The sequence below is a fragment of the Dromaius novaehollandiae genome, chromosome 1 (assembly GCF_036370855.1).
Source record: "Dromaius novaehollandiae isolate bDroNov1 chromosome 1, bDroNov1.hap1, whole genome shotgun sequence".
Taxonomy (NCBI): domain Eukaryota; kingdom Metazoa; phylum Chordata; class Aves; order Casuariiformes; family Dromaiidae; genus Dromaius; species Dromaius novaehollandiae.
In genome coordinates, this window is record NC_088098.1 from 121,947,797 (window position 1) to 121,974,533 (window position 26,737).

A 26,737-nucleotide genomic window follows, 5' to 3' on the forward strand; every position below is an offset into this window, starting at 1 on the left:
CCTGCTCTGGGAAGGAGAGAGGAGCCAGGAAAGGGATGTCAAGGGGAGGTGATTCCAGCCTAGTGATGCAAAATGCTCTTAGAAAAATCAGGACATAGGATTGTTTGTGCCACTGTGTTGCAGAGCCTGTGACAAGGACCTGATGCTAACACTGCAGTGAAAAAACATAGCCTGTGAGGTCTGAGCTTCCTTTGCATCAAGGAACAGGCAAAGATGGTGGGCTTTGCACAGCTGCAGGGACCTTCCAGAAATCATCTGGGAGAGGTGCTAGATATTGCAAATGCTGTAAAAATAAATGAAAAAAGAGACTTGATTACCAAAAGAATTGCTAAGATGGAACTTGGGAGAGCAGTTTTGTGCCTCAATGCACAGAAGAAAAAGGCAAGGAGTATCAAATGCTACACTGGGCATGTGCTTTCATAAAGTGGAAGAATCACCTGTGCCTTGGGACTGCTCTGCTTCTTCTCTGAGCCAGTAGCGCACACATGGACAAGTTTAGCAAGTTAATAGTATTTGCTGGGACTCACTATCCCAGGATTCGAGCTTATTATTTGGTACGTGTGAGTTTTGACTCACACGAGAGAACCACTGGTGCCAGATTTTTAATGATAATCGTAAACAGAATGAAGGGAATATTAGCACTGAGGTGACCAGGGTTGTTGGGACGAAGAGCAAGGCCGGTTCCTGAGTGCACAGTGCTACATCCCCCTGCCATGGGGCCGTGTATCTCACCGTGCTGGTCCCCTGCACCAGCCTCGTCAGGAGATGCTGCAGCTCCCTTCTAGCCCATGCACCTTGAGGGGGTTTTCTGTGGAAACCAGGACCAGTGTGATTACGGTTGCAGAATATGGGCTCAGGATGGAGCCAAGGTGAGCAACACACCTGGAAAAACAGATGGTGCCAAGACTGAGGTGGGCAGCTGAGCTGCTGGAGGGTGAAGGCTCAAACGCTGGCTTTGGAGGCCTGAACAGACAAATCATACAAAACGTGCTGGTATTATTGATCGGTCATTCCATAATTAGCATTAAATGTGATCATTTCCAGAACTGGTTCTGCGGAAAATTGGCAGTGCATAAAAGAAATGTTCTAAGCAGCAAGCTAAAATTTCCATCTACATAAAGTCATACACTTTCCATACACTTACGTAAAGGAGCTAAAAGCTGAACTGAATAAGTTGCTCATATTCTGGAACAGAAGTGATACAGGAACTTAAGTTGATATAACCATCAGTTTAGCTATTACTAGCATTAACTGTTATAAACAATTAATTCCTGTACAGAATAAAGCCCTGACACACACATTAGTGATGGAGAAAAATCTAGAAACACGAGTGGCGAAACAAAAAAAATAGCTGAGAGACAGAAAACTGATTACATAAGGAGGCAAAGAGGAACTGAGAAAACAAAGGGAAAATTTCAGAGCTCCAGGGGTAGGGAAAGTGTTAGAGTAAGTTTGAGGGACCAATGTGGAAGAGTAAAGCAGAAAGACCAGGCCCCATGCGGAACATGGAGAAAGACGGACCTGTGAGAGAGACTTACAGCTGGAGGAGGAAACCTGGAAAAACAGGATTAATGGAGAGAGGAAGCAGCACAGACTTGTAGACACCAAACAGGTAAGAAAACAAAGCAGACTTTTTTTATTCTCTGTTTTTTCTTCTACTTGATGTTAGTTTCAGATGAATCAGCTTCCTTGAAATGGTTGATTTGAGTCATGCTCCAGCAGCCCATCATCTTCTCAGGCCAGGCTGTGCATTTCCTACCAGCCTAGGAAACATTTTCAAATAAAAGCTCAGAACCTAAACAGCCTCCTCCCGACCCCCAAGGACTCTGAAGTACTTACTGCGTTTTACACAAAAACAGAGGTTTTCCCTCACTGGTTTGACCAAAGCTGCCTCTCCCGACCCTTCAGGCATGGCAAGTGGGAAGAGCGTGGGGTTGCAGTGGGACAGGGCCAGCCGGCGGGGAGTGTCCCGTGGGAAACAGCACCCTGGGCAGGGTGACGGGCTCGGGTGGCTTCGCACCTTCTTCATTTCTGTGCTCAGCGGCAAAGGGCAGTCATAAAAGGCAATGCGTGAAGTGGGAGAACTGTCTGCCGAGGGTCTGGAAGGGATCAGTGCCGAGTCCAAGCATGTTCTCCCTTGCCGGGGCAGTGAGAGCAAGAGCAGCCACCACAAGAAGGCAATCACGAAGCATCAGTCTGTTACTGAGAACAAGGAGAGCCAAAATACAGTGCAAAAGTGGGAAAACATGATTCAGCAATGGCAAATGGAAAGGTATTTCTCTGGGGAAAAAATGAACTGGAACTCTTGCACTGAAAAATTTCTCTCTTTTTTTTCCTGTCTAAATCCCTTTTTTCTTTAAAAACTGCTACCCTGCCCCCACCCCAGTGTGGATGCACTGCTGTTTGTAGCAGATTACTTAATTTTTGAGTGCTGAGGGAAAACAAGGCTTTACAGAGGCTCCGGGTAATGCTCTGGAATGGCTGATGTGAGCCACCATGTGAGCACAGAGACTTCCGAACTGCTCTTTCCATTTGCTTTTTCATTTAAGAATGGGTAAAGTGAGCCCTGGAAACCCCATCCAGTGGCTGTAAATCAATGACTAGGAATGACAGGTGCTTCAGAGAAGGGACATATTTTGGCAGGGTGTTGCAGAAGGATGCTGTAACCTTGAGGTGCGTTTGACAAAGGCAGCTCCTCAGGGAGACTGAAGGGGCCTTCTGTCATGAAAGAGGAAAAATGTACCGAGTGTGAGCTAGGTGCACAGAAACCACCTCCAGGAGCTCTTGCGCTGGAAAGGAAAAAACAGGGAAATATCCCACATGCCTACCCCTCTTGTTCTTCCCCGGGTGTCTGCTTATGGTCACTGAAGGAGAGCGGCAACAGGCCAGGTGGGCATCTGATCTGACCGAGCACAGTCTTTCTTGGGATTATTAGATGGTCTCATCAGTCCAGGGATGAGGAATACATGGATACGGCTGGACGCGAGCTTATGTCAGGCAGGGAGACAGAGACAGTGCAGCTGAGCAGGCGCAGAGGCTGCTGGCCTGCACAGCATGAGGAGCTCTCCCCTACACGGCCGGTTGTCCGTGTTCACCTTTGGATATGCGCGTGGTGGGCACAGAGGCACAGCCCCCAACTTGCCCTTGAGAGCTTGCTGTTTTGTGCCTCAATAGAAGTGAGTCCAAGTGTGAACCAGGTGGGATCTACGTATTTTACAGTTACACCTTGGAAATCCTGATAGAGCTGCCTCTGAGTTGCATAGGTGGAGCAGATGCTGGAACAGGGACACAGAGGCACCTTTTCACTCTTTGAGAGTGCCAGCCTGGGTCAGTGACATTTGTCTGGGCGATTGCCAGAGCATCAGGTCAAAGACTCAAACTCAGGAGTATCCTGAAAGGCATATCTAATGTTAAGCGTTACGTGTACAAAGCGGGGTGTGTGTGGGCCTCAGGAGACATTAGCAGAGAAGGCAAACTAGAGCTATGCAACATCCAACATGTCTCCTGCATCCTGTGGTCTAGAGGATACCTGCCTAGTCCTGTTCCTTGTTAAGCAAAATGTTCCTTTAATACAAACAGTAGAGAAATGTGCTTGGGAGCTCTAGTGCCAGGATTTGGCCCAGCTGATGAACTGATGTAGGGTTTGATATGGTAGGATAGCTTTCCTAACTCAGTTGCACAACTGTACGATGAAATAAAGGGATTCAGGGGGATTAAAACAATTAAAGGAATGCAGTGATCTCATGGAGGTACATGCCCTCATGGATGAACGCTGTCGTTTGTGGCCATTCAGCCATGGGCCTGAGCTGTGCCCTGGACTACAGCAAGCTCTAACCATAATTTCTATGAGCTCAGCTCTTAGGAAGTGTAGATTCACTTCTAACTGAAAAGTTCAGTAGTTAGCCATACTGTAGCAAAGCAATTTTTTCAACAAGTATTAACATAATAGAGGGGGCATGTGTGCAGGGACTTAAGAAACACACAATTTAAATACATAGGGACAGTAGATATGACAAGGTGGATGCAAAGGCAGGAAGAGGATCATCAACTGGATTTTGGAGACTGTTATTTTGGGGGCTGGAGAAGCTGATTGCTTTTTAAAGTACAAATCAGAAGGTGACTGCTCACTGGCCTGTGATTCTGATCAATATATCTCTTTATACTATGAGATTGAATCCCGCAATGCCCCAGGGACCTTGTCTGACCATTCTTGGAGCAGGTCATCATTGGGAGAGGTCTCAGCCTCTTCCTCTACAAATGCCCAACGTGCGTGTCCCAGTGCAAGTGTTCTTGCTACCTCTTTCTGAACAGCTACATTTTTGTCATCATCATCATCATCTTCCTGTGATGTGTGTTGGTTGTCACCATCAATCAGCTACCCTGGAAGCCATCCGGCCGGCTATGCTGCGGTGGGTGCAGCCTCTCCTCCTGAGACAGCCCTTCCACGTCAACACGGGTGCACTTGCTGCCCATCTCCGCTCTACGCTTCTCTCAGGACTGCCGCCACCATCCGTTTCATGCCCCGCTCTGCTAGGCGTCGTCCAAACCCTCTTTGTCCGTCTTTCACACCTGACTGACTTGAGCGATGGTGACAAGCAGCACACGAGCCCTGCCAGGGTGTTGCAGGGGGAGCCGGGCAGCTCCCAGAGGAACGTGTGCTCCAGCCGGAGGCACCGCACCAAAGGGCCTAGGGCTGCACAGAGTAACGTAACCTGCAGGGCCCGTGGTGGCCGCCTCTACGGGTCAGGTTGGGCCTCGCTCACATTGCGGTAAGGGCCTGTGTGTGGCCAGGAAAGGCAGCACCGAGCTCCTGCACACCTGCTCCCGCAAGCCATACTCTTCCAGGCTCCAGCACAAAAGAGGCTGGGAAATATTTTTACAGTTCCTCTGCCAGAAGCCTGAGAAAACACCAAGCAATAATGGTAGCGTAATGAGCTATTTCCAGCCACTTTGCACGCTTGCAGCCTGTCAGACAGCCTCTCCCTTCTGAGGGTGGAGGGATTGCTGTCCCCAAAACTCTCTCCTCCGTGACCGAGCATCACCCGCCACTGCTGTTTCAGCTCCCCACAGGCGCAGGCACTGCAGAACAACACAGATATGCAGCAGATGGCATTCATCATTCGCTTAGAGAGTCAACCATCAAATGCCATGCGCCCCCCTGGTTTTCGGCTGTGCTTCAAATGGAAGACACATTTGCCAGGATACTTCACGTGCCCTAAAACACTGAATTGTTTCACTTGCGGGATGGCCTGGAGGGCATTGGGCTAGAGCATGTGCTTTCTGTTTTCTTCATGCTTCTGGGGCTTACATTTTTCTGGCTGCTGCTTTTTCTTTCCACCTTTGTAATGGTAGCAGGAGGGATGTGGAAACTAAAAAGCTGAGTTTTGGCTGAGACAGTCCGAGCCCTGACTGCAGCGGGTGTCTAAGAGGACAGTTTCGGCACACAGTGCAGCTGGGAGCTTCTCACACTACTTGCAATGAATGTGCAGGAAGCTTATGGAAAGGGTGGGCACTAATTAATAATTAGAGTCCTTTTTCAGCATAAAAATTAATGGCATTTCTCACCATGCTGATGGAGGAGGATTTTCCCCGGCGAGAAGTGCCACTTTATCTTGTGCGTGGAGAAGGAGCTCATCAGCCCTGGGCTCTCAGGGTTGCAGTGCGAACACCCAGCAGCTCTCAGCCCCGGAGCCAAGAGGGGTTGTTGCTATGGGAATCAGGAGGGCACTTGCAGATAGGACCGGGAGTCTGTGCCTTTCCTGTCCGAGGCAGCTGGATTTGGAGGGAAGCAAAGCTAAAAGGAGGTGGCAGAGAGACAAAGACACAGCAAAATGCATGCATGTGAGAGGAGGGACCTTCCCAGAATGAGAGTACAGTGGTATACAGAAGAGCAGGGACACCAAACTGTCAGGCAGTGGTGGCTCAGCTTCTTAGGATAAACCTTTTTTCTGCTCTGTTTGGCACTGGAAAAAAAGTCCAGTAAAAGCCCAACTGTAGCAAGATGGGATCTGCCTCCTCAACTTACCGGCCCAAGTGTATTTATTTGGATATTGATGGAAGAATTCAAAAGGTACTTTTGTTGTTTTTCACCAAGTAGTGCCTCAGGACACGGCAGCGGCTGCAAGCTGTCTGTGCCGTGCGACCTATTTCTGTAATGCGAGCTAGACGCATGTTTGCATTCAGCTCCGCTGTGGGCTTCAAATCTCTTTTTAAAAGGAGGCGGGGGGGGTAGGGAAGGGGTCTTGCGTGGCTTCTGCTTTGTGCATGAATTTTTATTTAAAGGGGAAGGGGAGACCGGCAGGCGATGAGTGTTCTCTGCTGCCCGCACTCGGTGTCTGTGTGGGAATCCTGGGTTTAGCAGCGCTGCAGGATTTCTCTCCAAGAGTACTGTTTCGACATGTTTACAAAGTTTTGCCTGTGGAGAGGTGCTTCCCCGGTTTTCACCCAAGCAGTCAGAACTGGAAAGCACGGCGTGCTGAGTTGTTTTGAAATTGCCTATCAGGTTTTTAATGATGGGCATTTTCCTATCGAGAAGTTTAGTGGCAGGCAGGTGTTGGATTGTTCTCTAATGTGCTGTGCTGGGGTGCTGCCGGGTCCCCGCCACCTTTGTGGAGTTGTTCATATGTGTCAACAAACATTAATCAAAACTTTAGCTTACATTATTCTTCCTTGTTTGCTTAACCGCTGTATGCAGCACAGGGGAAACTGCAGGAGAAACGTGTATTATGGCTAAAAGAAATAGCTCGTACACTATAGAGCCCACTGCTTTTAAACAGAAAAAATGTCTTAGCATTTTTGTAAGTAACTCTTCATATTCTTTTTGTCAGGAATTCTTTGGCCACAGACCAAGTGCCTTGTTTTATGTAATACTGACAGAAAGCCAGTCAGAGGCTTAAGAGCAACTAAACCCTGACTTGCAAAATTCAAATATCCACCTCTTGTGTTCCTGCTCTAAATCTTCATTTCACCCAGCCTCGCCCTTTTTCTTCCTGTTTAAAAAGAAACAGTAAAGAAATCCTTTCCCTTCCCTTTCATGTATTAATGACCACAGAAACAAGGCAATGGGAGAGCTAATACTTACAATCGTGTCCTACGGTGCCATTGCCTACGGTCCCCTTTGTAACTGCTTTGGAGAACTACCGTGTTCCCCGCAATGAAGCAGGTTCTCTGAGCGCACAAGTGAAGAAGTTTGTAATCAGAAACAAGACCTTGGAAGATTAAAACCTGTGCAAGGTTTCCCACAGCAGAATATTCCTCTTCACTGGTCCTGCGGCTTACAGCTGAAGGTGATTCCTCTGCTGCAGCGGGTTCCTCCGTACAGGCAGAGGAGCCCACAGGCTCTGCTGAGCGAAAGGGACTGCTTCTGTTTTGCCAGGGTTTAATGAGTTGGTCTCCTGACAGCCCCCAGAATGAATGCTTTCTCTGGCACCTTTACAGCTAAATATTAAAATGTTTTGGCGTTTCAAAAAAGTTGTGAGCATTTCCACACATGTAATTAAATCATATTATCTGTCAGCCATGCTGGTTTAAAAAAAATAGCGTTTCACAGAATCAGTCTCTAGAGAGGACTTTTGTCACTAAAAATACAGAAGAGGCACAATTGCATGAGCAAGCAAATGCAAACTCAGGCAGTATTAAGTTTTTTGCTCGATAAACATTATCTGTTTCTTTTGTCAGATGTGAAATTCCATCTGTGCAATGTTTGGAAGAATCCCTGCAGTAAAAATACCGAGTAAATGGGGTTCACTCAGGAGTAAGCCGGGCATATCACAGATTCTCGTGCCTCCTCAGTAACAACATCATTAGGAAAAAAAAGCAACCCTTAATCTTCCAAGGAATGCAGTATTTGAGGCTTCTAAAGGGAATTTGTTAAATCAATGCTAAGCTACTCCTTCTTAACCTAGTAATAAGGTATAAGCTTCATTAGAGTCGTGTTTGTTGAGTTTGACAGGTCTTAGCTCCAACTTGCAACTGGTTTGCTAAGCATTGCATTGTAATGTGGGCATACCACAATGATGGCTATAATAGTGATTCTTAATACATAATTTTATGCCTACATGGCCTGATTCTGAATTCACACCAGTGCAACCTCAGGGCATGCTACCGACTTAAGGAGAAGTTATTTTCCATCTCAGAGTAAAGGAAGGGACAATCCAAGCCCAGGAAATACCATACCGCCCCCACCCTGGGAAACTGCACCTTACAGGTGATTACTTCAAGATGCTCTACAACATGAGTGTTGAATTAAACCAAACAGGTATATGTGCTGCCAGGTACAGAGAGGCACAGGGGGTAGGGCAAAGGGGTTTGGCCCAATGTTTTGCTCAAATTGTTGGGGACAGAGGGGTTGTCATTGGCTTTGAAATCCTTCTCAGGGGCTGCTAAAATAAAGGAGGCACCATCAGCAGGGGTTGAACATAGGATGGTGACCAAAGCAAGCATGCCTGAGAGGAAGGGATCATATCCAGACCTCCTCTACCCTTCCTCCCCATGCTGCTCTGTCACAACAGTGAGGGCTCTGCTGCTGGCGGGGCAAGGGACGACTCGCCTCTGGCCATTTCCATGCGGACAGGCTGGAAGTGGAGTCTGCTCCACGTTGCTGTAGCAGCCAGCCTCCCTTCCAGCTCTGACAGCCCCATGTCTGCAGAGTGCGTGGCTTGCTACCTTTGCTCCCGCACGCCTGGTCTGTGCTAAGTACTGTGCACCCAGCCCCAGCGTGATTATTACTCATGATACATGCAAAGAGCACTATCACTCTCAGGGCTAATTAGGCTGCTCCTTTGGCACTGCAAATACACTTCATACTCTTTAAGAGAAGCAGCAATTGGCAATTGGATTTACAGCCGTTCTGCAGAACAGGACAATCCTCCTTGTCGCCTCTCCCAAGGGGTCAGAGCTCAGTACCTGCAAGGACATATATCTTCACGTGAGGGAGCATCACCACCTTGCCTCGGTCAAGAGCTGAGCAAGCTCCGCCTGTCTGCAGCCGAGGCAACTCACTCCAGTCAGCAAGCTTCAACCCAGGGGAAAGGAGTGGGCCTCAGCCCCTCATGGCAACGAGTGAGACAGACACATGGCTGCCAGCATCCACAAGCGGAGGGGTGGCTTTTGCATCACCTGGGAGGACACATGGGGCTGGTGATAGCTGTGTGCTGCCCACAACACCGGGGATTGCCAGGCTGGTGGAGGTAGCGCCGACTGCGAGGTGTGCTGTGGCAGCGGGACATCCATGGCAGGGCTGCCTGAGAGGCAAGATCAAAGCCTTCGTAGTATTGCAGATGCAAGCTGAGCTGTGGGTCTTAACAGCTCAGCTTCAAAGAGGTCGTTTGTTCTTAAAGCTGATTTAAAAAAAAAAAAAAAAGGGAGGTAGAAGGTAATACACTTCCTATTCAGGATCTAAGTAAAGTGGATATGAATCTGTGGGAAATGAATGCTGCTTGATTTATTTATTTTTAAAGGTTCTTCTTGCCCAGAGAAGCACAGCAAATCATAACCCGCTTGCCTGGTCACAAAGCCTCTTGCTACACTTTACACGCATATCCATGGCTTGACATGCTTGTGCAACACGTTCATGACCCACCTGTGCCACAGCCTGTTTTGCTGTCAGGCAAAAAAGAACAGATGGTCAGGAAAACAAACAAACAAACAAACAAAAAGAAATCCCATGGCTTTGCTTCGTATAGGAAGGTGACTTTACACTACCATAGTGTATGGGGATTTCTTGTTGTTTCTGGAGTGCCACTAGATGGGGTCAAGCACCAAAACCCCAAATCTGCCTGTGGAGAAATAAGGTTTGCTCTACAAAACTTGAGGAAGCCAGGAACTCCAGATCTGGAATCTTATTTTCCTTCATAATGTTATTAACTCTTTGGCTACTTTTTTAAGAAAACTCCCTATTGAGTCTGTTTTGAATTAAAAATCCACCAACATGGAACACTGATGTCTGTATGTTTTCCACATAGAAACTACAGGGGAACATTGGAATTTCTTTTGACCTTTGAGATCAAAATGGTAACAGAGCAGAGCCAGCCAGTGCCTGTGTTCCCAGGTGGGTGGCTTCATGGCTCGCATTTTCAAATGTCAGTGTAGTGGCTTTACTTGCAGAGTTGTAAGGAGTTCCTCTGAGAAAATACTTAATCTGAGATGATTTCTGTTTCCACTGTCTTAATCAACAGTATATTTATAGCAAGGATGGAAAGTCATGAGGGTACAGAGCCTGAATTTTTCAGGAAAAAAAAGAAAAAGGACCACTGCCTTTGTTTAAGATTCAAGAAAATCACTCAGGCTAGTTTTCTTCCTTTTCAGAAAGCAAGTAAAGAATTTTGGAGTCATTTTGCTGGTTTACTGAGTCATTCTGGATGCCAAATAGAGAGACAACCTTCTTTTTTTTCTCAAAACAATTTATTCAGTTCAATCTTTGTCCACCTCTACTGTGCTGACCTGTAGAGCAGGACCCTGAGACACCCGCAGCTATTGTTCCACTTGGCCTGAGGTCCATGATGAACAGAACAAAGCCAAGATTATGTTTTGGTGCTGTGGTTATTGCACTGAAATGTCAGCCAGTAGGGATAGTTTTGTCATGTGAGCTTTTCTTTTTAATTAAAGCAACAGCAACTGTGGTATAAATGCGTAGACTCTAGCAAACCCAACAGATTTTTCCAAAACTTGCCGTGCTATTTTTAACACGCCGAACTGGATTCAGATTAAAAACAAAACGCAGGAGAAAAATAATGGCGTGATGATCTGTTCAAGGCTGTTACATATTTTCGCATCCCTAAATGCTGCACAGAAAGTCCTAGCGACTCCCTTGGCACAGCGGGGCCAAGCGTGCTCTGTGGTGCCCGCAGCTCCCCACTCCCTGGCTGTCTAGCCAGGGGATTTAGTTATTTAGGAATGTGCTTTCGACTCCTGACCTCCGGGGAGGCTGGGGTGTGCAGAGGCGTATTTCACGTGCAGTCGGGACACAGGTAATACACACCCCCAGGGTCCGGTCTGTACGGCCAGGGCTCACAGCTTCCTCCCACACACGGACAAGCCTATGCCAAAACCCTCTGTAGCAGTGAGGCATAAGTATGTTTTTGTGGGATCAAGGCCATTTTTTTGCTAGTGGTGGATTGCTGCAGGCAATGGAGCATGTAAGGTAGCACAGCCTGAGTCTAGCCAGTGGTCTTGGCTAACTTGGGCGCTCAGATTTTAGCTGGCCTTGGTGAAATTAAGGTAGCTGGTAGATGTCCTCACTGTAGTGTAGCAAAAACTGAACAGCGAGTGTTTTAAAACTTTGTCATATTACAGCTCCTGTACAACATTTCAACATTTCAAAGAACAAAAATGGCTTAAAAGCAGGCTTTTAAAAATGTGAGAGAAAACATCATACTTGTGGCTCTGTCTCTTCTCCCTCCTTTCCCTTTCCTCCCTGATGAGGCCCATCAGGTCATTCAGGGGCACTCCCATGGCTCCTGCATAACTCTTCCAGACCCATGGCCCAGAAAGGCTTGTTTACTGGCATTTATCTTTTTGAGGTCATGCGCCATCTATTATAGTTATTACAACATATGCTCAGAAACTGTCGGTGGAGCACTCTATTGCTGGTGTTACCTAAGGATTTGGACAAGGAAACCTTAGCAGTTTGTGCCGCTCTCATACAAGCCTTACTACAAACAAGACAAAATCATTTTGTTTCTATCACCTTTCTAGGTAACTTACTTTTACAGCTGTAAATTGTATCCACTGGCCTTTCACCACGCTGGATTTCTTTTGTCTACTAACCAAGATGCATTTTTAACACTCCTCTATTATCAAGCAGGTCACATAGGCAGACATCACATTTGTGAGTATTTTTGAGATGCACTAACTTCACTCACATTTAGTGAGGACATTTGATGCTAAAGCATCCCTATTATCCAGTTTACAAACATTTCAAGTCTAATGCATTACTGTGCTAGAGGGTTAATTGCACTTAATACTCCATTAGCAGCAGCTATGTGCCCTTCTGATATTCAGGGAAGTCAGAATATAGACATTTGAATTATTTGTCAAAGGTTGAAATACTTTTATGTCTGCTGTAGAAATTAAGAAACTTTTAGCTCAGCCTCTCAAAATGAGCCTTGTTGGTTCCTGGTTATATACTGCTATCATTAGTGCTAAAAGATTGAATGTTAGCAATATATCCCTTAGTCTGGTCAGCAGGTTGCACAAGACTCTCTTTAATGTAACCTCACTTCCTCCACAAGCCCCAACATCTCTAAAAAGTGATGAGATCCTTCCTTGCTCATAGTGACAGAGCATCCAATTTCTGCCACACTGTCCAGTTCAATAGACCTTCAGGATGGTCCTGGTGCTCACAGGTATCGGAGTATCACAGACATTTTCTTTTTCCTGAAAAGATTCTTTCCCATATCTCTCTCTTCAGGAATATTATAAAGGATGGGAATTGTGCCTTATCATATATCCACGTACTTTGCGATCCTGATACGTCACCTCTGTCTGCCTCCTGTCTCTCATTTCAGGGTAATATACATTACTAGGAAACTGGTGGGAGTCATCCCACTTAACTATAGCTGTCTTAAAGTTAATGATGACTAGCCCAAGCTAGTCATGCAGGTTCCCCCAAAGTCAGTGGGGAGGTGGGCAATGTCTCCAGAGGATGATTCATCCCATCCTAAACCAGGATTTGGAGATGTGTGGGCTGATTTACTGTTTGGAAGTTGTCCTCTGTCTCTACCGGCAATAGGAGGAGTCTAGTGGAGCAAGGTGCACAAGAAACCTAGCATCTAGGTGTCTAAAACCACATCAGATGAATCCCACCTGTACATTTTACATAGGTGTCATGTTGAAATGAATGTTGTCAAGCCATGCTACTGCTCAAAGGTAAGTGTGAATCAGCAACTCTGCAGAGCTCTGGCTATTGATAGTAAAAAGTCTACCACATCCCAACTACCCACAGAAGGGGTGTTGAAAAGCTTTGGGTTGCTATTATTTTTGTTCAGATTCTTAGATCAGGACTCTCTCTCTCTTTCCCACACACCCACATGCATGCACACACACATGCACTTATTTTCTGTTCCTCTCTTGGTGAAGTTCCTACTGCATCAAACAGATGGCAAATCTGGTGTACTATTTTTAATACTGTCTAACATTTAAAGCCCAGAAAAATGGAGTGGTTTTCCAAATATCAACTGTTAATTAGTGCAAGAAATAAAGAAGAATAGACAGATATTTTGGATATAGCTGGGCTCACGCTATAATACTTGTATCTGAAATTCAAAGGATGAGAAAGCTGAGAGAGGCTTAGATATGGGGTTTTAGGCAGGGCTTCTGCTGTATATTGGGAACTGTGACTGATAAGGTAGGTACTCTTTTTGCTATTTTCTCAGGAAGACCTTTTTGATTACAAATTCAGAAAAATGAGTTCCTTTTAGTGATTTCTATAGAGCAGCATCTAAAAGCTCTTCAACCTGCTTCATTTTGATATGGACAACAAAGACTGCTGGAGAGAAAGAGAAAATCACAGTGAAAACTTTCCCGTCTGCATTCTGCTTTAGCAGTTCAAAATTCCTCCATGAAAACTGCTGTTATAGAACAGCAATGAGTTTCAAAGTCCATGCAAGATATGTAACCGAGTTTTAGCAAGCTCTTTTTCTGACACACTATCCTTCAATATCGTTAGCTAAATATCATCATTTTAGATAGTTTTAGCCCCACACTTTCAGCCCTCGTTCTGAACATTGCTTGCTGTGCTGAATGAAAAAGATATCACCTAGTGCTAAAAGTCTTGAATACAGCAGGTTGAGACCAGCAGAAGGAAGTAGGGCTGGCAACTGAGGATATATTGGCTTTGAAAATATTCCTCCATTACTCATTTAGGAATTTTACTATGGTTAAAAAAAATCAAATGTTAGTTAAACACTTGGAAGAAAACCCAATTACCAACAAAAGATCAGAACAGGATAACACTGGACAGGGTTTGCAGTTTACAGAGAGGATTAGCTGTTCTGAGGATCAAATATAGAACAGAAATTGGATTTGTAGGCTGTTTTTTACCCATCATATCTGAAAGTGAAGTATAATGTGATTAGTTGTAAACTGGTGGGTTGCAGAGTGTGTGCTCTGTGGTCCTTTAGTAGTACCTCCAACACAGTCCTTTAATATTAAACAGCTTTTCCAAGTGGGGAAACCAGCCATAGCACCAGGGTTCTTAATCTCTGCTCTTTCTAAAAGGGGTCTTGAAATCCTTGTTCCCTCCCAAATGTGGGTGCTATGGATTAAGAGAGAAGAAGGAAGATGTTTCAAACAGTGCAGAACTGTCCCCAGAAAACTAACTAACCCACAGTTTCAGTACCACAGATGTGAGCTCTGGGCCAGGAAACAGACATCTCTACTGAGTCACACTGTCCTACTTCACAGTCATTGCATGCTTCATCAAAATATTATTTCCACTCCAAAACATCTCAGTTATTATTCATTCTGTTTTTTCCCCTTCATTCTACTCTCCAAGGCAGGCAGGCAGCATTCCATACTTAAATCAAATGGCTACGTCTTGGTTTTGATGGCAACTTATTAAAACTATCAAGCTAAGCATTCAGGGGAGACTAGTTTTCCTGTCATTTTTCTACACTTGGTAGAAGGTTTGCTAACAATAAGGGGAAACAAGGACCAAAATACGAAATAATGTTAATGCTCAAACAGAGGAAACTAACTGTTTGCGGATGCTGTATCATTTGGGGGGAATGCGTTCTTTTCCTCCTGGCACAAATCCAAGGGACACGCAATCAGCAGGATTTATATGTGGTTGATCATCCTCATGGCATTCAGTTGTCAATCTGCAAACTGAAGCAGGGGCCTCTGTTTCCCTTTCCCCTGTGGTCTGTCTCCTCTGTGACTCTATTCATATGATTTAGGCTCTACCTTTCCTACAGAAATGACACTGGTGACTGAGTGCCTTGTGTTGGCCCAGCCTGCAGGACGCTACTGTACCACCAGGCAACACTGGAGTTCCTGTGTCCAGCTCTCCCTTATATGAGGAGTGTCAGGAACTACATCCCTGGGTTCTTCAGGCTGCACTGGCCTGTGTCAAACTATTCATTTTCTTGATGTGTATTATGGGAAAACTTGTCTGCACATAGGTAATCTTAGCCCACTATCACACTTACATAAGTCACTGATATCTCCTGTCTTTGGCCTTGGTTACGCCCGATAGCAAGGTCTCTGTCCTGCTGTGAACACTGATCTTTTCCAGCTCAGGCATTAGTGCAGGGAATGAGACACTGTGAGACACATCTTGGCAGTGGCTTGCCACCCTGGGATAGGAAGAGAGGCCCTAAGCAAGAAGGTGACTGTGTTTAAAAGCAGCTGAGGCAGGTTTGAAGGGCAGTGGAGTCCCCCTGTGCTGACTGGCGGGTCTGGATCAGGCCTGCAAACAGTGCCAGAAAAATGTCATCATGCAGACCTGGGCTGAGCAGCAATGGGTTCAGGACACCTGCCCGAGCAAGGACACCTTCATGAGGCTAGCTGAGATGCTTGCTTCACCTCCCAGTGCCAAGAGCACACAGAGAAGAGGGCAGAATGGGGACAGTTTCATCACATGGAAGCTAGCTGTCCTCAGCACTGCTAGTCAACCACCTTCCCTGGTCATGGGAGAAACCGCATGTCCCAGCTGGGTAAAGTATGACTGTAGGCCAAATGTCACTATATTTGCTTCATGGTGCTAATGTCCCTGAAATGATAATGGACTTTAAACAAATAGGATTCCTATACTGTGCTGGAGCCATCAATAGTACACAGTATGAAGGCTGTCCTCTCCCCTCTCCAAAATACATTCCAGCTGAAGTCATCAGCACAGCTGACATTGACTTTATTGGGAACATAAACCTGCAGGCAATAACAGGAACAATTGCATATTGCTGGGAAATGTTTGAGGCTGTCTGCTTTGTTTTGAAACCGAAGGAAGTTGGTCAGAAAAGCTCAGCAGGTTGCAAAAGAAGAGAACTTTAGTAGCATATGCTCTTTAATTAAAGAAGAACAGCTGAGGATAACCATTTACATCCTGAGATGAGAATCAAAATGCAGTGGGTGATTCACAAATCCACTTCTAGCAAACTTCAGTAAAAATGTCAAAATGGGGAAAGCTAAAAACATGTACATAGATAGCTCACAATCCACAAAATAATATCTACGTTCTTGTTTTCCTTCCCACACTTACACTATTACATGGAGTAAAAGGAAGTATTAAAATTCAGCCCCAATGCATTGAAAGTGCCTGCTGCTTTCTGTGAGTCAGGCTGACTTTCTAACCTTTAATGCTTTTTTAAAGTTTTTTTTTTTAATCTTTCCCTCTCTCATCTGTCCCCATCAATAATAACTGATTTCCAGAATAAGAAATCTCACTACCTGAAATAACACTCCCAGCACATCACAAGCCTTTTCCTTATGTTCAGCCACAATTAACATCATCTGCTCAGTTATTGCATGTATCAGTCGTCGGTACAAAAACAGCCTTCCAATGTTCTGTTTGCCAATTTTAGCAGCTATCACTCCAACAGGATGCTGTTTTCTGTGAGAAGCAAGGTTTCAGTCCCGTCTGAACTCGATTAACTCTGCTTTATTGCTTTGATTGCTGCTGATTTTAATAAACAAGGGTGAATCATTGTGGTGATTATCAAAGCAGCCTTTTGAGACACACTGGGCTTTAATCCCACCCATTTCCCAAGTGAGAGTTATTAACTACCTCAGCAATCATCCACCTTGAGTTTTTATAATCTGAATGTATTATCTAGTGTAATTTCATCTAGGCTGGAAAATAGGGAAGGTGGATGTATACTTATGTATCAGCCATAACCGTCTCTTGAAGTCACAAATATTGTTCTATTCTATACCATAAAAACCCTAACACACATTCGAAGAATGAAAGGGATTTTTTTAGTTACCAGTGAAAACTAAGATCTGAAGCATTACTTCAGCATCAGAACTGAAAAGAATTGTGCCTTGTATTTAGCGTAGCACACATCAGGCGCAATAGGACTGAACCGGCGTGGTCAGATCTTGCAATTATGTCAGGACTCTTCCAATATTTTAGAAGGAAAGACATTGGGGATAAATTCCTTAAATCTCAAAAGATCATCGCAAAAGTCATGATCAGGTCATTCTCAACCTAGACCTTGGATTGGTTAGGCTACATATCTGGGGTGTGGAGCTGGGGCTTGAGGGCAGACTGGGCATGTCTGGGCAAGAAGGCTGGAGTGGGTAGATGAATTGAAGCATTGATGAGACAAGAAGCCAAGGGTATGGAAAAGCCAGCCTTGGAATAACAGCACAGAGGTGGATCTCAGTCGGAGGAAAGAGGCAGAGAGCTTGTGCTTGTTGTATCACAACCTCTCCAGAGCCTGGTACAGTTTCCAAAGCTCTTGAGGCTCAGTTTCCCATGCCCTTAGCAAATGTCAGTGATCCTTGCTGACAGTGTCCCATGGCCTCTACTGCTGGTCTGCAAGGGGACAACAGCCTACTGCTGATCTCTGCCAGCCGAGGTCTGGGTAGCACATCCCACAACCTTCAATGCTGCCAGAAACAGAGGATTGGTGCCCAGGCCAGCTGAGGGACTTTGGTTAGTTTCCAAAAAGTATCTTAGAAGCTACACATGAGGACTATGTTTTTGCAACATTATTATGATCTAGAAATCAAAGCACTCAAATGTTAAGACTGCCAGAGTGAAGCTGCAGTTTTAATTAACCCACACTCCCCTGGCATGTATGCATTTTGAAAATTTTGTAATTTTTATTATATGATGACATGTTATTTTTCCAGCATGGTCCTTGCCTCATTGAATGCAGAGACACTATTCAACTGAGTCAATCAGAGGATCGTGGCAGCAACACTTGCTGTCTAGAGACCTTTCCTCCTCCTTTTCAGTGTGTCATGGAGGAGACAGGACACTGCGGTACTGCTAGCAAGGGTCTCTGAGGGAAGCAGCCGAACACTGTACCTGAGAACCAACTTCTCTTGCAGAGTCTGCCCCAGAATTCAGAAGTGATATGAAGCAAGTTGGCGAAAATAAACTGTTCAAAGGCAGTCCCTGATGACACATTCTTATTTTCTGGGTCACCAGTTTTGAGTCTGATCCACAGACAAGCTGAGAGCTCATGCCTGCAATGAAAGGCAATGGAAATTGTGCCTGAAAATATGAAAATATCAGATATGAAGAATGATTATGCAGTTTTGAAAACAGTGTTTCCATCTAGACACCTGCAAGGAGAGGAGACTTTTTACCATCCTCAGCCTGTGCCTCAGTTCTCATCTGTGAAATACTTTCTTACTCCTCATGAGTTTTATTATAGATGAGTTAATATGTCTCTGTGAGTCCCTTTGATCTACTCTATCCTGAACTTCAAGGTTCTGCAATTGTATTTTTTTTTCCAGGGGGCAGGGTGCAACGGAGTTGAGATCCACGATTGCCATGGGAAACCGCTGCTCCAAACCACAGCCTCCTCCACTCTGCCATGACAAACTGGCCTCTGTAGCCTGCAGCCACACTGTTAACTTGAGCAGCTCCAGACAAATAAGACCCACTGTTCTCTATTGTTCTTGGCTTTGAGAAGATGAGCCAGACTGAACTACAATGAGGCCTTTTATTTCCACAGCAGTTTCAAAACCTCCACCATAATCAATAAATTATATTCAGACAGGCTCTCTGGCCCACCACCACCTCCCAAAAACAACCAGAAGACACAACCCACAAGAGTTTCCCAATCAGTGAGCATCATCGCCATGTGCCCTGAAGGAAGTGAAAGTCTGGGGAAAATCATGCTATGGGATTGTATCATTAAAGGCTGTATCACAATGAGGTCAGGTGAATGTTGCATTTGCAGACTTAATGCTGCTCTTTCCAAACCTACAGGTGCTTGCATTTTGAGCTCAAACAGTGCTCTCAACCCAGGGGTTGCCTTGTATGCATGTGAGCTCAAGAGTATAAAGAGATGGTGGGAGAAGTAGGATGATAAAAGTGGCAAATTTCAGAAGTCAAGGTCCAACCTCTGGCCAAACAGCAGGAACAATGCAATCTGTTAGACTGCAGGGAATTTGGCACAAATGTGGGAAAAAAGTTCTATTCTGCTTAAAACTAGCTTAAGCTGGTGTAATCCAAATAGCAGTGCCCTTTCATACCATCCAAGAACCTTCCTAAATCTGGGTTGTTCCTTTCTGAAACTTGTGGTTGTTATCATCCTGCAGCTCTACAGTGTTATGAGATACCTTCAGCTGTCAGTTCACGTACATTATTGCTCTACTTCCGAACAGCACAGTTAGGTCTCCAGAGCCTTCTTTCTTTATCTAAAAGCACAGGTATTAAAGCAGGAGTAGGGAAATACTCCAGCTCACAGGCCAAATCAGATAATTGAAATTATAGGATGATCCTTAAAATTAGCGCAGTTCACGCCTGAATAGAGTTCATATCTCACTGGGAACTAACTGTCCTTTCTCTCCTTTGTCTTCATTTTTCCCCTGCTGCTATTCGTTTTGGAAGGTGATCTTTAGTAAATACTGCAACTCCAAAGATATTATGGACCTCTTCTGCATTGCAACGGGATTACCAAGGTAGGTAGGTCTCTCTTTTCATTAGTGACATTCATTTCACTTTTGTTCCTTTACTTCTAGGGACAATTCAGAGACAAGCCCAAAATGATCTAGTTAAAAACCTGCTATTCAGGTTTTGCTCTCATTCCAGTTTGCTGGAAGAGGAAATTGGGACAACACAGCATCAACTGGAAAAGTGCGTGAAGCTCTGGCAGGGATATAGCCACCTCAGTGCTGAGTACGCTTAGAAGAACAGGACAGGACAGGACAGGATGAGATGGGACAGGACGGAACGGAACGGAATAGAATAGAATAGAATTGAATTGAATCAAAACAAATCAAATCGAATCAAATCAAATCAAATCAAATCAAATCGGATTGTAGACTCTTGTAAAAAAGCCACCAAAGCCAGAATTCCAGCCCAGAGTACATACTGGCTCTGTGCACATACCCGTTATACCTCAGTACTACAGCCTTGCCCATATCAAGCAAAATGCAACCACAATTTTAGAATCTGCTTTTTAGGGAAAAATTTGGGGAGAATGAGAAATGTTGCCACTAGATCATAGGCTTTATATTTAGACACACTACAGTATAATCCCAGGTGTGGGATAATCAAACACAAAGTATCCAGCAGAAACCTTTTTAGAATAGAAATATTCCAAAAGCCATTAGCTGAGCCGCATATTTTCTAATTTATGTTATTCTGTAAATTCGATGCATCTCTCCTGCTGAAATTTCTTGTAGAGTTTGCTTCCTCTCCATGCAGAGAGTATCTTCCAACTTAAACCAGTGTATAGTGAGGAATTCTGCGTTGGATGTAGCTGTGTGATAAGATGGGGGAGGAAAGGGCATGGAAGAGGATAGTTCAGCCACTTCTGTGCTACCTGTCCAGGACAGTGGCACAAGGGAAACCAGGTCACAAATCCACACTTAAAAGAGAGCAGTTGTTGTCTGTCTATGGTACTTGAGCAGCACAGGCCAGTGCACAACAGCATGCAATAAGCCATAGTATTTGTATATACAAGTTTACAATACAAAAATGCACATGAGAAATAGGCCAACCTTTGAATCATGGGTTTATTGTATGACTCTAACTCTGGGTGTAGAAATATCAACTGGACTATATTGACTCAGAATTTGCATAAACTGCTGTAGAGAATTAATGCCCTTTGCTGTTTATCCTTGTTATTTCCTCCCATTTGACATTAGAGAGGTTGATAACTCTCATTTGCTTACGATGTCAAATATTTCCACTCTGTCACCCAGGCAACTTTGTTTAGCAATTGGAGTCATTCATGAACAGGGTGATAACTGTATATTTGGTGTTTCATTTTCAGCAGAGACTTCCAAAGAACTGTGCATTTCAGTCAGGTTCCTGGAGAGCACCCAGGTTTACATCTGAGCCTATGAGATCACACTTAGCACCGGATAATGAAAAAAAACGGCCTCTTATTTTTGTTTTGTTTGTTTCTTGTAAAGGAGTAACTAGACAATTTCAAGACATTCATAGCACTGATAGTCATTTCTACAGAGTAAGTTAGTTGGTGTATAGCTGCCTAGTCGATGTGTCATCATACATAGCTACCTAATAGAAGTCATTAGCTGATGATTCAATAGAATACGTGAGCTAGCAGGGAGCAAAGTTTGCTCCAAGATCAGCGATGATCACACTTAATATTTTGTCAGAAACATTTCTGGTAATTGAAATGAGTGAAACATCAAGCCTACCCTGTTCTGTGCTTTGACCCTTCCAGCTAAAACAGGTATGTGCAGAACAGTGCCAGGCCAGAATGGGAGTGCTGCGTGAGAGAAAATGGCCATGCACCATAAGCAGCGGTGCAAAATCTCAGCCAACATTTCTAGGTCAAATAAACCTCTTTGAAATGTACCTTTCAGGAACACAACAATCTCTCTTTTGACGGCAGACAATTGTATGGTATCCATTGATCCGACAATGCCCGCAAACTCAGAGAGGTAAGCCTTGCTGGAAGCTGCTCTCAGAAAATGGAGTCAAGCCCAAGGGAAAGGGTTTTGTTCGGCTGTGAATGCCTCTTGTATACAGTGTGATGTGAGCAACTATTTAGAGGGAGGGAGATGACAGCAAGAATTGCACGCTGGCTTATAACACTAATGCCTCCTACTTTTGAAGATTTTTCCTTGTTATTAAAGTAGGAGTAATTGTCTGAGGAAAAATACCGCATTTAAGTATTTAATGTGGAACATCTGTTCCCTTCCCACTCTGTTTGCTGTCAAGGCTCCCAGCTCCTTTGTTCACTCCGTCTCCTTTATGGCTCCATTAGAAGCTAACCATGACATTATTTGCAAAGACAAGTCAAAGTCTTTTATGAGGTTAGGACTCTTTCATGCTGGCCTTGACCCCTTTTGTCTCCCCTTTCCCTTTTGCTCCTGGGCTTCCTGTTGTTTGTTCAGCCTTGCGGTTTTATTTTCATTCTGACTACTCACAGTTATGACTTCTTCTGTTTCTTATTCCATTACATATTTCATTATTACTTACCATTGCTATTATTTTCACTGATGCCATCTGTCGGAGCCCCCAGAGTGGCAGGGACCTATTGCGCACGGTGCTGCACAAACATCGAACAAAAAAATGGTCCCCACCACTGGAGCTTCCTTCTGGCCTGCAACAATTTCTCCACCATCTCAGCCTCCAAGCTATCAAGGTTTGCCAAAGAGGAGGCTGTTTTCCCATGTTTGTGGTGTGACTGTACAGTACAACCAAGATTTCTTTGTGCACTAGTTCAGTAGTAAAATGGAAGGTTATGTGTTCATTAGAAGTGCCTGTTCCATATTTCAACAGACAGATTTTGAGGCTTAGAATATATTCAGATATTTCTTCCTACTTCTCAGGGAGTAGAAATGTGGAATGCAAAGTGCTTTCTCAGCGTTATTAATATCAGCCCTTTCTGATTTTTCCAGGTCTCCATACAAAGTAATACCTGTTGCCACTGGGCGACTCTCAGGTAAAACACTTCTTTTGAACTGCACTTACTAAAACTGAATTTGTAATCATTTTACATTCATTAGAAATCATTTTCATGTGCAAATTATGTGGCTGTAATGCAAGAAAGAAAGCTGAGTCTCTTATGGTTGTAGCTACAGCAGAATAAAAAGTGTTTGATCAAAATAAGCTATAAGGAAAGCTGAAAATATATTTGTCCCCCAGTTTCAAAGTATTTGAAGGTGAGGTGGAATGGCTGGGGTCCAAGTCTTTCAAAGTGCTTTGCTCTGGTCTGACTCAGCACCCAGGGATGTCTTGGGAAAAGTCTCACATAGAGCAGTAGTTCCGTTAAGGCATCATAGACCTTTTGAAAGCCTGTCCTGCAGTGTTTTGTTAAACTTGTTCTTCTTTCAGCAAACCTCTGCTCAAAGCTGAGCACAACATATGAACCCTAGGTATTTCAAAATGGCTGAGGAAAGAGAGTGATTTCTGGTGTGGGTATGGTAGCTTTCAGTGTAATATTTTAAAATACCTGACAAGATTAAAGAAGGCCTGGATGAAAGACAACATCTGGAACACATTCCTATAATTGTTGTCCTCCACAGGGAGGACTAAAGTGGCATTTCTACAGGACTTTTTTGCAAGCAAGTATTGTGCTCAAGGCAGTAGCTCTCAGATTTTGAAGCTGAGCATTTGCTTGGGGCAATTCATGTAAAGCATCTGGCTCATGGTATATCTCATCTGTGCAACTGTGGTATCTCCTGCCACTTGCTTCAAGGCAGCCTGAACAACAGCCCAAGCCTGCGCGTTGAAAAGCTATAGGGAGAGACTAGGTGTTTGGGAAGCACATCTTGGGAAGGTGGCAGGGACAGTAAGAGGGCAGGAGACGTCAGCTGGGGACACAGCTTGGAGAAGTGAGACACAAGGAGCAAGGGGCTAAGATCATCTTAGAAATGCAGAGTGCCTAGAAAGAAAAGGAGGGAGCCAGAAAGTTTGGGGCTGGAAAATGTGGTTGAAGGAAATGGGTGAGGTTCTGAGAAGGGAGCAAGGCAGTTTTGCTTTTTTCATGATAACTACAGGTCCCACCACTTTTTTTTGCTGAGGCTCCTGTGTTGTGCAAGAAAACATGGTGTCTGGCAGCACTTTCCTATATAGATGGGGAAGAGGCATAGCGAACCAAAGCTGCTCTCCAAGTTACCGGCGGCCACTCAGGCAGAAACCTCCACGGAGACAGGACATGACAAAGCAACGTAGAACGATGTCTGGGGGGATCGGAAAGCCAACAACAGAGAGCTTGTGCATGTGGAGAGCAAACGGAAAAAGGAGAGCAAAACAACAATGCAGATAGGAAACAAGGAAGAACTTTATCACAGTAAGGCTTGTTAAAAGCCATAAACAGATCCCATGTCAGTGCTTGCCGCTTGTTGTCACAGGGAGGTATTCCAAGCTGAGGGACACACATGACTGCTAAGGGGAAGGAAGCTGTCTTCTAAATTATTTCCTTATTAGAACAAACTCTGCTGGAACAGCATCACACTTCTGGTCTAGGAGTATACTACTTGCTTTATCGGGTCAGAACTGGTGGGTTGTTAATAGAAGCAGGATTAGTTGCATACTGAATAATGTTTGTAATCAGTATTCACTAGCCCCAAGATACAGAAAAACCCATTCCTTGGCCAGTGAATGCTGTCAGGACTCCACTGGGGAATCCCATTGTATTATATCAGATGGGAATCTGATCCAAGGGCTTTCAAGAAAAGCTGACTTTCTTTTACATGAACCTAACCTTATATTTTTATAAGAATATATATGACTTTTCACACTTTCCCAGGGCCCTCGTTTTTCACTCCAGCTGACAGCACATGGCTCTGCTTTGTGCAGAATGCAGTTCACTGTGTCAACAAGGTCTCTGTTTCCCCCCTGCATTTTATAAAATAGGGATTTCCAAAGATCTGAACTGAAAAGGGCAAGAAAAATTCTGGTGGTAGGTTGCCAAAGCATAAGGCAAAGTCTGCTATGGAAAGAGGAGGAAAGCTGAACTGTGTGATGGAACTAATGTTCCTTGGTATCTGTTTCTCTTTTACATGGCTTGCCATTAATCTTAAACATTCTTGACATTTTGCTGAGAGTAGGGAGAATGAATAGAGTGGGAAATTGTTCTTCTTCATTAAAAGAAAAAAAACAGCTCAGTTCTAGCCTTCACTTCTTAAACAAATCTGCCTGCGTGATTCTGCTTTCCAAAGCAACTCGTCCAAACACATGCCAAAAAAGGGTCACCACAATTTTCACAACAGTTGGAGTGAACGCACCTCTTTTCAGCAATCTCCCAGGCGGCTGGAAAAGAGTGAGGCATGCTGTAGTGGAACAAAGATTGCAAAAGGTGAGACTGGAAAGCACGATCCTTTGGGAGGAAGATCTCAGCAGTGGCTTTTATCCAATAAAGGAGATATCCACTGGAGTCCTGCTAAGAAACTGTTCTTCATTTCCCGGCTGTAGTCACGGGAGCGGGGCTAGAATTAAGATTATTATTCTAGTGAGCGTCCATCGGATGCACTGGCCATTGCGATACCACTGCTGGGTCAGTCACCTGCAACGCACAGGTGGTGGGGGGGGGGGGGTCAGGCTGGGGACCTTGGCGTCACGTGCCGTCTTTCCTCCTGCGGCCTCAGGCAAGAAGGGGCATGGTCCAAGCTGGCATCTTGTCTCTCTCGCCACTAGAAAGACTTTGGCCCGTGTTCCTGAGGCGGAACAGACTCAAAACTCGCAAGCTGATGGCTGCCTTGTAGCAGTAATTAGAGCTGGGGCGCTCTAATATCGCTGGAAATGCTGACTAAATGAACAAATCCTGCTGGCAGCACACTCTCAAGAAATAAAACCAAAGTAAATAAAAATAAATAAATAAATAAACCCCCCAAACTCCAACCCGGACCGAAAAGGGGAAGCGCAGACAGGGAAGGCGAGCCAAAATGCAGGTGCGAGAGGGCCCGCGGAGGCAGAGGGACACCTGCGCCGTGGCCGCCGTGCATAGCCGTGGAGGGAGGCCCGTCGAGGCAGGCTGCCCCTCGTGCCCTGGCGGTGGTGGCAGGCTGAGGAAGAAGCGTGGCCGCTGCAGCCTGCCACACCTGCTGCCTGGTCCGACCGGGGCAAAACGACTCCCTGCCCTGTGGTTTCCCCTCACTGTTGCCCCGCAGCCCTCGGCCCGGCGCCGTGCTGGGGGGCGAGGAGCCTTGGCCGGGGCGGGACAAGCTGCAGGGAGGCCCGAGCGGGCCTGCGCACTGTCCGGCGCAGCTCGATTAAGGCTGGGGTTGCCGCAGGCCGTAGCCAGGGTCCGTTGTCAAGGCACGCGGATGGCAGCTGCCTATGTTACGTGGCGAGGAATTTCCCTATCCCGTAGGGAATCACAGAGGAAAAGGAAAAAGAAATGCTAAGGAACTGTGGCAAAGGTAGCCGTGTGCGCCTGGGGTGTCAGCCCCACGCAGAGGGACACGAAAGGTGCAGGGCAATGGGGAGGGGTGGCAGGATGCCCACGCTCGCTGTTTTGCAAAGGAGGGGGCATCCTGCCAGGCTGAACGACACCGTCACGATTTCTCGTTTTCTTAGGGAGCAGGGGTTAGCAGAGGTCTCCCTTCTTGATGGAAACAGGGTGAAAGAAATGGCTCTTTGTCTCTTTAAGATGAGGAGAGCTGCCACTCTTAGTCATATATCTTTACTGCACCCTAGGGTTATAAAAACATACATCTTCGTTTTGAAAGTCTTTTATTACATCTATAAACATCAGATTGCAGCTGACTGTTCCCTGGATTAGAATGTCCTAGTACTCCGAGCAAGTTTTGACAGGGGGAGGGAGTGAAAGTAAGATTTTTTTTTTTTTTTTACTGGAACCGTGTTTATAGGGAACTTGTCAGTCTCTCGCGTGCTACAGCCACTGTCAGAGCGCCGAGCAGCAGTGAAGCAGGAGGACACAGGTTTCTGTGCTTGCTCTCACTGCTGGACTCGGGTGACTGCCCAGGTGCTGCGGACGGTAAGCTTCCCCGCTGTTTTGCCTAGGAAGCCGCGTTTGTTTTGCTTCAGCCCTTTGATTCTCAGTTTCGAACGCTTTTGGGGAGGAAACTGAAAAACGAGCCTCTGTAATAAGAACTAATCTCTTCGTTTGCTCTGCTGGCCGCTCTGCTGGGAGCTGGATCACACCAGAAAAGAGCGAATTAGGTCTGAGAT

At 45.3% G+C, this 26,737-nt stretch overlaps 1 protein-coding gene across 2 annotated transcripts in view; it reads left to right on the forward strand.

Moving 5' to 3' along the window:
- Window positions 1–5,960: 5,960 nt before the first annotated feature.
- Window positions 5,961–26,737, forward strand: part of PDE9A (phosphodiesterase 9A) — a 51,213-nt gene continuing 30,436 nt past the window's right edge. Inside the window, exons 1-4 of one of the 2 annotated variants that reach the window (XM_026098024.2) lie at window positions 5,961–6,070; window positions 19,511–19,581; window positions 21,460–21,537; window positions 22,501–22,544. In XM_026098024.2, coding sequence (XP_025953809.1) covers window positions 6,002–6,070; window positions 19,511–19,581; window positions 21,460–21,537; window positions 22,501–22,544 — 262 coding nt within the window. In that variant the 5' untranslated portion in view covers window positions 5,961–6,001. Of the gene's footprint in view, window positions 6,071–19,510; window positions 19,582–21,459; window positions 21,538–22,500; window positions 22,545–26,510; window positions 26,544–26,737 lie in introns of those variants that run through there. The other variant, XM_064525516.1, reaches the window with a different exon arrangement.